This window comes from Amblyraja radiata, chromosome 8 (genome assembly GCF_010909765.2).
Source record: "Amblyraja radiata isolate CabotCenter1 chromosome 8, sAmbRad1.1.pri, whole genome shotgun sequence".
In the NCBI taxonomy this organism is placed as follows: domain Eukaryota; kingdom Metazoa; phylum Chordata; class Chondrichthyes; order Rajiformes; family Rajidae; genus Amblyraja; species Amblyraja radiata.
The window spans coordinates 26566983-26582099 of NC_045963.1; the positions used below are offsets into that span (position 1 = coordinate 26566983).

General features: G+C 44.2%; 1 protein-coding gene across 1 annotated transcript in view; it reads left to right on the forward strand.

Moving 5' to 3' along the window:
* ryr2 (ryanodine receptor 2) overlaps positions 1-15117 on the forward strand; it is a 301683-nt gene that overhangs the window by 31233 nt on the left and 255333 nt on the right. The window contains 6 exon segments of the mRNA XM_033025458.1: positions 2821-2985; positions 4523-4644; positions 6880-7063; positions 7316-7451; positions 9211-9306; positions 14984-15102. Coding sequence (XP_032881349.1) covers positions 2821-2985; positions 4523-4644; positions 6880-7063; positions 7316-7451; positions 9211-9306; positions 14984-15102 — 822 coding nt within the window.

The window sequence follows — 15117 nt, forward strand, 5'->3', positions numbered from 1 at the left end:
AGTGGCACGACAGCTTCAAGACAGACATAACACCACACATTTCCTCAAATAGCTTCCATACTTAACAAGTTAAAATACAAGTTAAAATACAAGTTAAAATACAATGAATGAAAAAAAGTGCAGTTATTTATGCGCATTATATAACCTTATAGCAGCTGGTAAACAAGACTTCCTATGTCTCTCAGTTTTGCACATTGGTGCAATCAGTCTCTGACTGAAGATGCTGCTCTTGATCACCTTCAGGGCATGGAGTGGGTGAGTGGGGTTGGTCATTATTGAACCCAGTTTGTTCAGAGTTCTGGCCTCTGCCACCTGCTGGACCGTTCGTTGCTCAGCCCCGACCACTGAGCCGGCCTTCCTGATCAGCTTGTCCAGTCTGTTTTTGTCTGCTATGCGGGCGCCATCTCCCCAACAGGCCACAGCAAAAAACAGAGCACTGGCCACCACTGAATGGTAGACACTGCACAGCAGGGGTTGGCAGATGTTAAATGACCTCAGCCTCCTTAAAAAATACAGTCGACTTTGTCCCTTCCTGTACACCGCCTCCATATGATTCTTCCAGTCCAGCTCACTGTCAAGCTGCACACCAAGGTACCTGTGGTTGGCGACCACCTCCACCTCAGTGCCCCTAATGGTGATTGGTGTTGGTTGAGTCCTCCTCCTCCCCCTCCTGAAGTCCACAACTATCTCCTTAGTTTTTGTGGTGTTAAGATGGAGGTTATTGTGTGCACTCCACTCCACAAAGTTGCTTATTATGTCTCTATACTCCTCCTCATTGCCCCCTTTGATGAGGCCGACAACAGCTGTGTCATCCGAAAATTTCTGCAAAAAGCAGCTGTTGGTGTTATATTGGAGATCCGCTGTGTAGATGGTAAACAGGAATGGAGCCAGCACAGTTCCTTGTGGAGCCCCTGTGCTGCTCAAGATGATGCTTGAGACATTGTTCTGTAGGCGCACGTACTGTGGTCTGAGGAAAAGGTAATCCAAACACCACAGTACCAGTGATGGATGAACTAACTTTAAATATTACAAAATTAAATTAAAATGCTCATTACCCATTGCTAATGCCCCACAGTGGCATAGTACCATTGTAGTGGTAGAATTGTTGCCTTACAATGCCAGAGACTCGGATTCGATCCTTTCAATGGCTGCTGTCTGTATGGAGTTTGTACGTTCCACGTGGGTTTTCTCAGGGTGCTTCTGTTTCTTCCCACATTCTAAAGATGTACAGGTTTGTAAGCTAATTGGCTTCGGTAAAATTGTACAATTGTCTCTTGTGTAAAGGATAGTGTTAGTCTACGAGGATCGCTGGTCAGTGCAAACTCGGTGGGCCAAAGGGCCGGTTTCTGCACTGTTTCTCTAAAGTCTAATTTCGAAAACTCAAGGGGTTAAGAATATGAAATTTCCCAGATAAGCTTTAAAAATACAATGTTCATTTTTTTTAAAGCATGGAAGAGTGAACTAAATTTCTGAGAGTAATTATTTTTTTTTACACAAAATACAGTAAGATGGTGGTTACATTTCTATCCAGAAACCTGACCTGTTCTGGAAACATGAGTTCAAATCCCGATGTAGCAGCTGGAAAATGTAAATTGAATTGAATACATTTGTGATAAAAGGCTAATATTGGCAACGATAACATGGAATGAGTAGATTGATTTAGAACCCTTTCTGTTTCACTCTTGGTCATGAGAGAAGAAAAGGGGCCGCACAGTGGTGCAGCGGTAGAGTTGCTGCCTTACAGCGCCAGAGACTGGTTAGATCCTGACTATGGGTGCTGTCTGTAGGAGTTTGTACATTTTCCCTGTGACCGCGTGGCCAGTATTTGGCCCACATCTCTCGAAACCTATCCTACCCATGTACCTGTCCAAATGTCTTTTGGAGATGGTACCTGTCTCCAGTGATGCTGCCTGTCCCACTGAGTTACTCCAGCATTTTGTGTCTACCTTCGATTTAAACCAGCATCTGCAGTTCTTTCCTACATTAGCTCCACTGCAAAATCTCCACAAGGTATTATCTGAATGGTATCAGATTAGGAAAAGGGGAGGCGCAACAAGACCTTGGTGTGCTTGCACATCAGTCACTGAAAGAAAGCATGCAGGTAAAGCAGGCAGTGAAGAAAGCTAATGGCATGCTGGCCTTCATTGCGAGAGGATTTGAGTTTAGGAGAAGGAGGTCCTATTGCAATTGTACAGGGCCCTGGTGAGACCACACCTGGAGTATTGTGTGAAATTTTGGTCTCCTAATTTTAGAAAGGACATTAATGCCATTGAGGGAGTGTTGCGTAGGTTCATCAGGTTAATTCCAGGGATGGCGAGACTGACATATGATGAAAGAATGGGTCGACTGGGCTTGTAGTCGCTGAAATTTGGAAGGATGAGAGGGTATCTTATAGAAACATATAAAATTCTTAAAGGATTGGACAGGCTAGATGCAGGAAAAATTTTTGCAATGTTGGGTGTCACAGTTTAAGAATAAGGGGTAGACCATTTAGGACTGAGATGAGGAAAAACTTCTTCACCCAGAGAGTTATGAATCTGTGGAATTCTCGGCCACAGAAGGTAGTGGAGGCCTATTCACTGGATATTTTCAAGAGAGAGTTAGATTTAGCTCTCAGAGGTAAAGGAATCAAGGAATATTCTTAAACTGTGACCCCTGGTTCTGGACTCCCCCAACATTGTAAACAACTTTCCTGCATCTAGCCTGTTCCTGTGACTTGCGTTTCATTTCACTCTTTTGACTTTTGGGACTGTCATAATATTTGACAATTCTTTTTTTTTAACTGAGGAATTGTTTCAGAACAATGTGATTCATTTTCAGGAAAAACTGGATGCCGGAATAAGAAAAGAAGTGGACGGGATGGGATCTCCAGAGATAAAATATGGTGATTCTGTGTGCTTTATCCAGCATGTAGACACTGGACTATGGCTCACCTATCAGTCTGTAGACGCCAAATCAGCTCGGATGGGAACGGCTCAACGTAAAGTAGGTTTTTTGGCCTGGGTATTACTGACATGGCTGAATTTCTGACATTGTTCATGAGTTTGTCTTCATGAATATCACGCTCATTGAGGTGACTACTCTCCAGTTTGAGTATGAGATAATCCCAACAATGTTTACATTCCATGGTGTTGGTTGAGAATGTTGAAAAGCAGGAACATAGTCCTTCTGCACACAACGTGCCACAATTCACCCTTTGGAAAAAGACCCCGTATTCCAAGCTTGTGATCTTATACCATTTCCATCATCCGCCATCCTCTGGTATTTCTCGGTGTAAGTCACCTATAGTACCTAGCTCATGCCACTTTAAGTTACGTGGAATTAGTTCATTAGTTCGTGTCCATAGGTTGTAGTTGCAGAATTAGGCCATTCAGACCATCAAGTCCATCAAGTCTACTCTGCCTTCAAATCATGGCTGATCTATCTCTCCCTCTCCTGACTCCTCCCCATAACCCCTGACACCCACACAAATTCAGAATCTATCAATCTCCGCCTTAAAGTGAGATTACCTGAATATATTTTACACAGTAACATCAGAGGTGACACCGGTCCTGTCAATTCAGGCTAGATTTCAACACAAAAAGCTGAAACCCTTCTTCTGTTAATGTAATGGGCCTGTCACACTTAGGCGAATTTTCAGCGGACTACTGGCGACTGTCAAGTTGCCGGCAGTCGCCTGAAAAACCGGCAACTGGAACGGCGACAGTCAGAGTGGAACACACACACAAACGCATCGCTTCCTTCACCAGCCCATTATGCAGGCGGGGGACAGGGCAAGCGGGGGGAGCGCTGTCTAAAGAATTCACACTGTGCAAAGCCAAGGTGAAACAGACACACACCGCGATGAACAGGAAGGTTGGCGCTATACAAAGACGACTAAAGCATAGTGTACGGTAAGTCCTTTAAAAGAGGGGAGAGAGGAGGGGGGGGGGGAGGAGGGGGTAGAAGAGGGGTGAAGGAGTGGAGACTTTTAAGAAGCCAGAGATACACAGCTGTGAAGTTGCGCTGACATTTAACATTACCGGTCGGTTATCCTTGGTTCTGAAAACTACTGCTTACCTTTTTTTTCCCAATGAGCCAATGAAATTCACCGGTCAGCACCGACTACAACCTGTGAGAACCTGTGAGAACCTCCGAGAACCTTCGACCTCCTGGCAACCCATTAGGTCCTCCTGGCGACCTACCTACGGCTCGAGAATTCTCGCTACTCTCCATGGCGGCTTCATTCTAGTCGCCGCTAATTTTTCAACATGTTGAAAAATTCACAGCGACCATAATGAGGCCGCGACTAGTTCCCAGAATGCGGGAACTCCTCACGACCATGAAGGTGACTCCCTGGCAACCACCCGCAAACACGTGGCGACCATGTGACGACAGCATAATCTCCTGCAGTCGCCTAAAAAGTCGTTTAAGTGGGACAGGCCCATAATGATCACGTTTTATTGAGAGAGGGAGAGAAGCCAAGTTATCAATTGAAGAGAGGAGTGGCCGGTAATAAACGGTTGTGCCTTATGTTTTTCAGGCCATAATGCATCATGAAGGTCACATGGACGATGGCTTAACTCTCTCACGCTCTCAACATGAAGAATCGAGGACTGCCCGTGTTATACGCAGTACCGTCTTTCTCTTCAACAGATTTATTGGGTACGCTGTTGAATTCTGGTTGACTCTTAAGTTGAGGGTGGCAGATATAGGGGAGGTGGCTTATGTTCATAAGTTCTAGGAGCAGAATTAGGCCATTCGGCCCATCGGGTCTACTCTGCCATTCAATCATGGCTGATCTATCTCCCTCTGAACCCCATTCTTCTGCCTTCTCCCCATAACCCCTGACACCCTTACTAATCAAGAATTTGTCATATCCGTCTCAAAAATATGCATTGATTTGGCCTTCACAGCTGCCTGTGGCAATGAATTTCACAGATTCACCACCTTCTGACTAAAGAAATTCCTGCTCATTTCCTTTCTAAAGATACGTCCTTTCATTCTGAGGCGATGGTTTCTGTGCCTAGACTCTCCCACTAGTGGAAACATCCTCTCCACATTCACTCTATCCATGCTTTTCACTACTCTAAGTTTCAAAGAGGTTTTAGAGTCCCACAACTGCAGTGCTTTGTTTGAGTAGCTTTGAAGTCACTGGTTATATGTCGAGTCAGTACAGGATGAGGCAATGTCCCTCAATGATTTTGTTGTAATTCAAAGCAGTTTCACATTCAGTTTTCCACCTCAGTAAAAAAACTTACGTTTGTAACTTTTTCGGCATGGATGGATTAGGCCGAAGGGCCTGTTTATGTGTTTCTAGCTTTGTGACTTGGGTTCTACTAAAAATAAAGAACGTCTACTTTGCCCACTCCACCAATCTAACGAAGGTTACAGATTCAAGTCCCTAGAAATTTGAGGCTAATGTACTACTGGAATATTGAGGGGTTTTCCCGTTGAACTGAGCTTGTGTGTTCCCCTACATAATGCATAAAACATTCTGAGGCACTTTTTTGAAGGGTAGTTGAGCCTTGAGTATTTGAGTGTAGTGCCAGAGACCCGGGTTAGATCTTGACTATGGATGGTGTCTGTACTAAGTTTGTACGTTCTCCCTGTGACCGCGTGGGATCCCAAAGATGTGCAGGTTTGTACGTTAATTGGCTTCTGATAAATTGACCCTAGTCTGTAGGATAGAATGAGTAGATGGGTGATCACTGATCAGCGCAGACTCAGTAGGTTGAAGGGTCTGTTCCCACGCTGTATCCACCTGCATCTTGGCCAGCATTTACCCCCATAGCCAACATCACTACAATGGTATATTTTGTCATTATTGATTAGCAATTTTTGTGAGCTACCTTTGCAAATATTGGCTCCAACAATTCAAGAGTCAAGAGTGTTTTATTGTCATATAATACAGAACAATTAGATTCTTACTTGCAGCAGCACAACAGTTATGTAAACCCATAATTTAAATTAAAAAATCTTCACCACATTTGATTTAAAGTACTTTGTATAAACCTTGAGAATATGAAAGTTTCTGTACAAGTCAGCCACCTCTTTTATGAACAAACATGTTTGTGAGAAAGGATGTCCTAATCGGATCTAATTGGCCCTGTGCCACATTTCTGAAGAAGTGCCTGTGGGTATATTAGAAATGTATCTTGCAGGAGTATTTTTAGCCTAGAGATGGAATGTGGAAACAGGCCCTTCGGTCCATCGAGCCCACGTCGACCAACGATCATTCGTACGCTAGTTCTATGTCCTACACACTAGGGGCAATTTACAGAAGCCAATTAACATACAAACATGCACGTCTTTGGAATGTGGGAGGAAACCAGAGCACTTGGGGAAAACCCATGCAGTCACAGGGAGAACATACAAACTCCACATGGACGGTACCCGTAGTCAGTATCGAACCTGGGTCTTGGCGCTGTGAGGCAGCTGCTCCATCGCTGCGCCACTGTGCCGCCCAAGTCCTGGGTTGTCAGAGAGTGCTACCGATGTGTCTCCAAACAAATGGGACATGGAGAAAGAACTGGTGTTTCAAAAGTTAATGTAGCACAAACATAGAAACATAGAAAATAGGTGCAGGACCGAGATGAGGAAAACATTTTTCACACAGAGAGTGGTGAATCTCTGGAACTCTCTGCCACAGAGGGTAGTTGAGGCCAGTTCGTTGGCTATATTTAAGAGGGAGTTAGATGTGGCCCTTGTGGCTAAAGGGATCAGGGGGTATGGAGAGAAGGCAGGTACAGGATACTGAGTTGGATGATCAGCCATGATCATATTGAATGACGGTGCAGGCTCGAAGGGCCGAATGGCCTACTCCTGCACCTAATTTCTATATCTATCTTTGTGCTACATTAACATGATGGATGAATATTGAATTTGTTCAATTTTCAGGGGCCTTGACGCTCTCAATAAACAAGGAAAGTCCACCTCTGTTGATTTACCCATTGAATCAGTCAGCTTGAGTTTGCAGGATCTGATCGGCTACTTTCAGCCACCCGACGAACATCTAGAACACGAAGAGAAACAGAACAGATTGCGAGTGCTGAAGAACAGACAAAATCTCTTCCAGGAAGAGGTAAACAACCAACCCTTTGTGATGCTTAGACATTACCATCTGTGCCAATTTGTTCAGTTAAGGTTATATTAGTGCATAATGCCCTGAAAAATTGCTTGTATAAAATACAGCCCGTTTCCATTTGATTCTCAAACCTATCTGATGTCAATCTGGTGGTAACTCTGCCTCACGATAAATAAGTAAATTCAAGACAAATGGAATGGATGCAGATAAGAATGCTGAAAAGGTTTATCTATCTACATTCACTTTCAGGGAATGATTAACCTTGTTCTTGAGTGCATTGATCACCTTAACGTGTACAGCAGTGCGGCCCATTTTACCGATGTCGCTGGGAAGGAAGCAGGAGAGTCCTGGAGAGCAATTCTCAACTCATTGTATGAATTACTAGGTAAGACTCTGTTCTCTGAATTTGTATTGAGATGCTTCTAACAGCAGGTCGCACGCACGATTATTGACAATGTCTCCCAGTAACAATCCAGATGAAGGATTTTTCTCAGACTACTTTTGAAAGTTATTCTGGATGTTAAAGGTTTGAGGTGGCCAATAAGTTGAAAGCACCAGTTTTTTTCTGTGGGTTGTGAGACTCTCATGGCATAGAACAATCCATTCTACCATGGCAATAGAAGGCGAGAGCGATGTAAATATCGAAGAGGAATTTTGGCATGTAAACTAAGCAATTAATTACAGATAAATTAACTCAATAAGTTAATGTCATAGAAGCAGAATTAGACCATTCGGCCCATCAATCCTACTCTGCCATTTGGGACCTGAGTTCGACCCTGACTATAGATGCTGTCTGTACGGAGTTTGAACATTCTCTCTGTGACCGTGTGGGTTTTCTCCGTGTGTTCCGGTTTCCTCCCATATTCCAAAGACGTGCAGATTTGTAGGTTAATTGGCTTGTGTAAATTGCTCTTGGTGTGTAGGTAGTGGATGAGAAAGTGGGACAACATAGAACTAGTGTACGGGGGATCAATAGTCAGCATGGACTCGGTGGGCCAACGGGCCTGTTTCCACGCTGTATCTCTAAACTAAACTCATTAAAATGGAATTACCAACAAATGAATTCTAACATCAAGTAGACATCACAGTGTTTCATAAACTCTTTAGACTTTAGAGATACAGCGTGGAAACAGGCCCTTCGGCCAACCGAGTCCGCACCGACCAGTGATCATCGTAAACTTGTATTATTCTACACAGGAGGGACAAATTACTGCTTTCATCGATGCTAATTAATCTGCAAACCAGTACTTCTTTGTACAAACCAGTACAAACCAGAACACCTGGAGAAAACCCACACGGTCACAGGGAGAATGTACAAACTCAGTACAGACTGCACCCGTAGTCAGGATAGAACCAGGTGCTATAAGGCAGCAACTCTAGAGCTGTGCCACTGTGCTGCCCCACTTGTCCACTTGCTCACTTTAAATTTTGGTTCAAGGATTAATTGAAAACGGAAATGTATTTTAACTGAGTCTCAAGCAGCATGTGAATCTAATGTTAGGTCTGGAGCACAATCTATTGAATCAACACCTCAAATTCTAAAGCTTCAGATTTTGTTGTAAGGTGAAATGATTCAACACATGCAGTTTGGCATGACTGCTGGACTTCGAAGTCATGGCCATCCTTGTTCTCCTTCTGATCAGTTCAATATGGTATGTGAAATACTGCTTGGCCTAATTCTCCTTTTGTAGACTGGTCTCCAAAATTCTGCTTGGAAGATAAGCTACAGTGATTTAAAAAAGTAAACATTTTAGTTTGGTTTAGTTTAGAGATACAGTGTGGAAACAGGCCCTTCGGCCCACCGAGTCTGTGCCAACCAGCGATCCTCACACATTAGCACTATCTTACTCACACTAGGGAGAATTTCACTGAAGCCAATTAACCTACAAACCTGTACATCTTCAGAGTGTGGGAGGAAATTGAAGCTCTGGGAGAAACCCATGCAGGTCCCAGGGAAAAAGTACAAACTCTGTACAGACAGCACTCGTAGTCAGGATCAAACCCAGGTCTCTGCTGCTGTAAGACAGCAACTCTACCACTGCACCACCATGCACCCTCAAATAGTCATTAGTCGATTAAAACGGAATATACTGAAATGTAAAGGGGCATATAGTGGTAACTCATTGTTTATTGTTTTGTTTTAGCTGCCCTAATCAGAGGAAATCGCAAAAACTGTGCCCAATTTTCGGGTTCCTTGGACTGGCTGATTAGCAGACTGGAGAGATTAGAAGCTTCTTCCGGTGTGTATGAATCTTTCATAATCTTACCATTTTTTTGAAAGGATATACAGGTCCACGCCCGATTTTCCGGCACCCTTGAGTCCACAGCTTTACTGGGTTATCTGTTTTGCCGGCCCAACAGAGGTCACGGCCTAGGGGATGGTCAAGAAACCAGCCCTCAAAGTTGGCCAGGGATGTCGGCTATGGGAACAGTCACTGCCGGCTCCAGTGGGGCCAGAGTTCCAGACCCTCAGGCACATGGGCAAATTTGACCCACTGATCGGCGCAGAAGTCCCACCTCACCCAGCCTGGGCACTGCATTTTTGGGGGGGAATTCAGAAGGGGGGATTTCTAGTGCGCTCTCGTAATTTTGTCCGGATTAAAGGAGGTGCTGGACCACCAGTTGTCGGACATTGGTGCTGGAGCTGTAAGCAGATTATTTCTCTGGTTAAAATTGTGTTTTGCATTTAAAATGTATGTGGCATATATTACAAGCAATATTATAGGCATTTCCAAAGATTGCATAATTTGATTCAATACTTAGTTTAGTTTACTTTATGAGGTGAATTCTGTTTTGAAGTTTGGATTCACAATTTATTGATGACCTTCCTAATCAAAACCTATCTCTCGCCGCTTTGAAAATACCCAATGATGGCCTCCACAGCCGTCTGTGACAATGCATTCCACAGATTCACCACCCTCTGATGAAAGATATTCTCCTCGTCTCCTTTCGAATGCAGTCTTGACTCAATAATGTCAGTCCAGACAGATTTAAACTGAACCCTGCTGTCTCGCTCTGCTAACAGGTGATGCCTACATTTGCTGCATCCAACATCTAATTAGGATGAATCGCGGAATGGGCATGTATTTTATACGTTGGAGCACAGGAAGATGAGGGGTGATCTCATAGAGAAGTGTAAGAACATGAGAGGAATAGATAGGGTATATGCAGTCTTTTGCCCAGAATAGGGGGATCAAGACCCAGAGGGCATAGGTGTCAGACACAAAGTGCTGAAATAACTCAGCGGGTCAGTTACTCTATTAATTTGTGTTTATCTTTGTTATAAACAAGCATTTGCAGTTCCTTCCTACACACGGACATACTGTAGGTGTAAGGTAACCGAGGAAAGATTTAATAGGTACCTGAAGGGCAACTTTTTTACACAAAGTGTGTTAGGTATATGGAACGGGCTGCCAGAGGAGGAAGTTGAAGCAGGTACTGTCATAATTTTTAAGAAATGTTTGGACAGGTACAATATGTTTGGAAGGATATGAGCCAAGCACAGACAGGTGGGACTAGTGTGGATGGGGCATGTTGGTCGGCATGGACACATTTGGACAAAAGGCCAGTTTCCATGCGGTATGACTCTGTTTCTTTTGTCAACTGATGTGTTTGGTGTGTTAGAAGACACTTTTTATATCATAAGGTCATAAGTGATAGGAGCAGAATTAGGTCATTCGGCCCATCAATTCTACTCTGCCATTCAATCATGGCTGTTCTATCTCTCCCTCCTATCCCCATTCTCCTGCCTTCTCCCCATAACCCCTGAAACCAGTATATTATTGACCTTGCCTTTCACAGAGAAACCGCAGTGTACCGCAGTGTTATGTGTATCGCAGTGAATTATGACCATGCATATTTCGAGCTCTGTCCAGACCCCGCAGAATGCTGTGGAGCTACAAAATCAGCAACATTAAATGCATTTTGGATATACACTGACCCAGCCTTACTGTAGGTCTCCATCATCTGGTACTTCAAATCTTGTTTATTTCCCAGATCTGGGGCTGATTCAGAAAAATAAATTTCAGCACTAGGTTGTTCCACTGGGAAGGTTAGTAAAGGATGTGATATTTAAAAATTAAGTAAGTTAAATAAGTAAATGCAATTTCCATGTTGCATTGTGCTAATTTCTGGGATGAATCAATTCCCATTTCATGGCACTGGTTCAATTTTTGCTGGAAATGATGCAAAACTAGCCAATTAGACAGGTGGGCATGAACCTTTTCACTTTGCTTTAATATATTTGAGAGTAATTACAAAAATCCAGCCTTAAGGTTTGAATGATGTTTACTTCATGATACAGGCTTTCAATGGTTGATTGTCATGAGACTGTTTCAGAGATAACCCTGTTTCCTGTAGAAACAAAGAACTGCAGATGTGGTTTATACCAAAGGTAGACACAAAGTGACTCAGTGGGTCAGGCAGCATCTCTGGAGAAAAAGAATAGGTGATATTCTGGGTCAGTATGATTGAAGAATCTGAGTCTGAAGAAGGTTCCCAAACTGAAACGTCACCAATCCTGTTTCTCCAGAGATGCTGCCTGACCCACCAGCATTTTGTGTCTTTGGCTTCTCTCAGAGTGTTTTTCCAGTGCGAACTGTTGTCCTTCAATAAACCGACCTGTTGGACAGACTCACTCACCACTTATCATCGAGCTGTTTTATATTGTGTCGGTGCCTATCTGAGTAAAAGCCAGATACCGGGTACAAGTATAGCACAGAATTCCCTCCTACATGTCTAACCCTGTTTCCTTCTTATTTGGAGTGAAGTTCTAAAGACGATGAGATTGTTTTTTTTACTGTGCTTCAGAGGAAACCAACAGGGAAATCTAACATAAAAAACACGCTCAGCTGATTAGAACTATTAACCTTGGAAAAACAGACAAGTAATTAGCTAGAAACTGAGTTAGCTTTTTGTAACTGTTGGAAGCAGTACATATACTAACAGATTTCATCAGGGGTTGAGGGCACTTTATTCGGATTCACCACTGTGAGGAGGATTATCTTTTTTTGCTCTTTTTTTTTCTCACATTATTCCTCGCAGTTGTCTGTTTTTTAATGTTTTCAAAGCGCGTCATACTCAAGCAGTTTGACTCCCTGTGGCGGAAACCTCTCTTTCCTTGAACACATCCATTTATTTTTTATGGAACCAAGTTTACTGTAAATGCCCTTTATTTCTTACGAATTATGGAAATGACGTTAATGTGAAGAACTATCTGTGGAGAGATGTGTACAAAGCAGAAAATATTTGATCTTCAGGGTCCGGTTCTTCATTTGATTAAAATATTTCTGTTTTACCGTGCTTTGTCGTTGACGTTGATTCTGCTGACTGCAGTGAAGTGGCCGCACTAGGTCCTGATTTTGTTTTAGAAATGGTTTGGAAACAGGCCCTTCTGTCCATGCTGACCATCGATCCATTCACACTAGCTCTCTGGTGTCCCACTTTTGCATCCACTCCTTACACAGTAGGAGGGATTTACGGAGGGGCCAATTAACCTACCAACCCGCACATCTTTGGGTCGTGGGAGGAAATCGGAGCACCAGGGGAAAACCCACGTGCCCACAGGGAGAACGTGCAAACTCAACACAGACAGCACCCGAGGTCAGGAATGGGATCGATCACGGGTCTCTGGTGCTGTGAGGCAGTGTTTAGCTGACTGGGGACTTCATCGCAGTGAACGTCTACATCATAGTGCACCATTCCAGCACACTTGTAGCAGTGGCAGAGTGCCATTGAGTTCAGCCTGCCATTAGGATAATCAGGAGACACAAGGAACTGCAGACGCAAGTGGAATATGATGAGCAATTCCTCCAGTTTGCAAGGTCTGCTGGATCTCCCCGTTGCTAACCATTTAAACTCTCCTTCCCTTCCCCGTTCTGACCTTTCTGTCCTTGGCCTCCACTATCACTAGAACGAGGCCACACGCAAACTGGAGGAACCGCACCTGTGGGGCAGCACAGTGGCACAGCAGTAGACTTGCTGCCTGTCTATACAGAGTTTGCATGTTTACCCCGTGACCGTGTGAGTCCGCCAGGTGATCCAGTTTCCTCCCACATTCCACAACCATGCAGGTTTGTAAGTTAGCTGGGTTCTGTAAATTGTTCCTGTTGTGTTGGATAGAACTAGAGTAGGGGGCTCATTCGTCGGCGTGGACTCGGTGGGTCAAAGGGGCCTGATTTCAAGCTGTATTTCTAAACTAAACTAAACTAAACCAAAGTAAGTGCCCCATGTTCCCCTTGGGTAGCTTACAATCCAACGGTATGAACTTTGAGTTCTCCAATTTCAAATAATATCCCTCCTCCCTCTCTCTTCCCTGCGCAGCATCCATCCACCCACTCCCCCCCCCCCCCCAGACCCCTCCTCCCAGTGGGCAAACCCTTCTTCTACTATCCCAACTCTGTTCCTCTGCTCCTTTCCCCTCCTTTGTATGTTCATGTCCCATCCCTATGCCAGTATTTCCTTTGATCCTTCCCCTCTCCCCCATCTCCTTCCACCTCTATCCCTCCTTTACATTTCACACCTCATCTCAGACCCTTTTGTCTCCTTCATCACTCACTCCACCCCTCTGCCAATGACCCCTCCCCCCGCCCACCCCCCCTCACCAGTATCTACCTATCACTTCACGTTGTAGGAGTAGCTTTAGGCCATTCGGCCCATCGAGTCTACTCCACCATTCAATCATGGCTGATCTCTGCCACCTAATCCCATCTTCTTGCCTTCTCCCCATAACCCTTGACACCCTGGTGTCCTGGATCACCCTGGATCACCTGCCAGGCTTTGTGCCATCCCCCCTACTATCTTTCCTGCGTTCTCCACCCCAACTACAAACAGTGTGAAGAAGACCTGACCCAAAACGCCACTATCTACAGATGCTGCCGGAACCACTGAGTTCCTCCAGTGTTTTGTGTTTTGCTCAGGACAAACAGACTGCTTGTACTCCAGGCAGGAATGAATGGGATGTCTAGATGTGTTAGAAACAAGGGATAGCAAATGCTGGCTTTACAAAAAAAAGGACACAAAGTGCTGGAATAGGTCAGGTCAGGCACCAGCTCTGGAGAACATGGAGCGGTGATGTTTCGGGTTGGGACCTTTTTTCAGACCAAAGAAGGGTCCCAACCCAAAACGTCACCCATCCATATTCTCCAGAGATGATGCCTGACCCCCTGAGTTACTCCAGCACTTTGTGTCCTGCTTAGAAGTGATGATGCACACAGAAAAAAATCTTCCCTGATAATAGTGAAATGAAAATTCACTTAATGCATTCATAGGAACATAGAAACATAGAAAATAGGTGCAGGAGGAGGCCATTCGGCCCTTCGAGCCAGCACCGCCATTCATTGTGATCATGGCTGATCGTCCCCTATCAATAACCCGTGCCTGCCTTCTCCCCATATCCCTTGACTCCACTAGCCCCTAGAGCTCTATCTAACTCTCTCTTAAATCCATCCAGTGACTTAGCCTCCACTGCGCTCTGTGGCAGGGAATTCCATAAATTCACAACTCTCTGGGTGGAAAATATTTTCTCACCTCAGTCTTAAATGACCTCCCATTTATTCCAAGACTGTGGCCCCTGGTTCTGGACTCGCCCAACATTGGGAACATTTTTCCTGCATCTAGCTTGTCCAGTCCTTTTATAATTTTATATGTTTCTATAAGATTGCCCCTCATCCTTCTAAACTCCAGTGAATACAAGCCTAGTCTTTTCAATCTTTCCTCATATGACAGTCCCGCCATCCCAGGGATCAATCTCGTGAACCTACGCTGCACTGCCTCAATCACAAGGATGTCCTTCCTCAAATTAGGAGACCAAAACTGTACGCAATACTCCAGATGTGGTCTCACCAGACCCTTATACAACTGCAGAAGAAAGTTGAACAAATTCATTGAACTAATTAACTTCCATTTTTTACCAAATAGGAATCCTTGAAGTTTTGCACTGTGTTCTTGTGGAAAGCCCGGAAGCTCTGAACATTATCAAGGAAGGGCATATAAAATCCATTATTTCCTTGCTAGATAAACATGGAAGAAATCATAAGGTATTGTTCATCAAT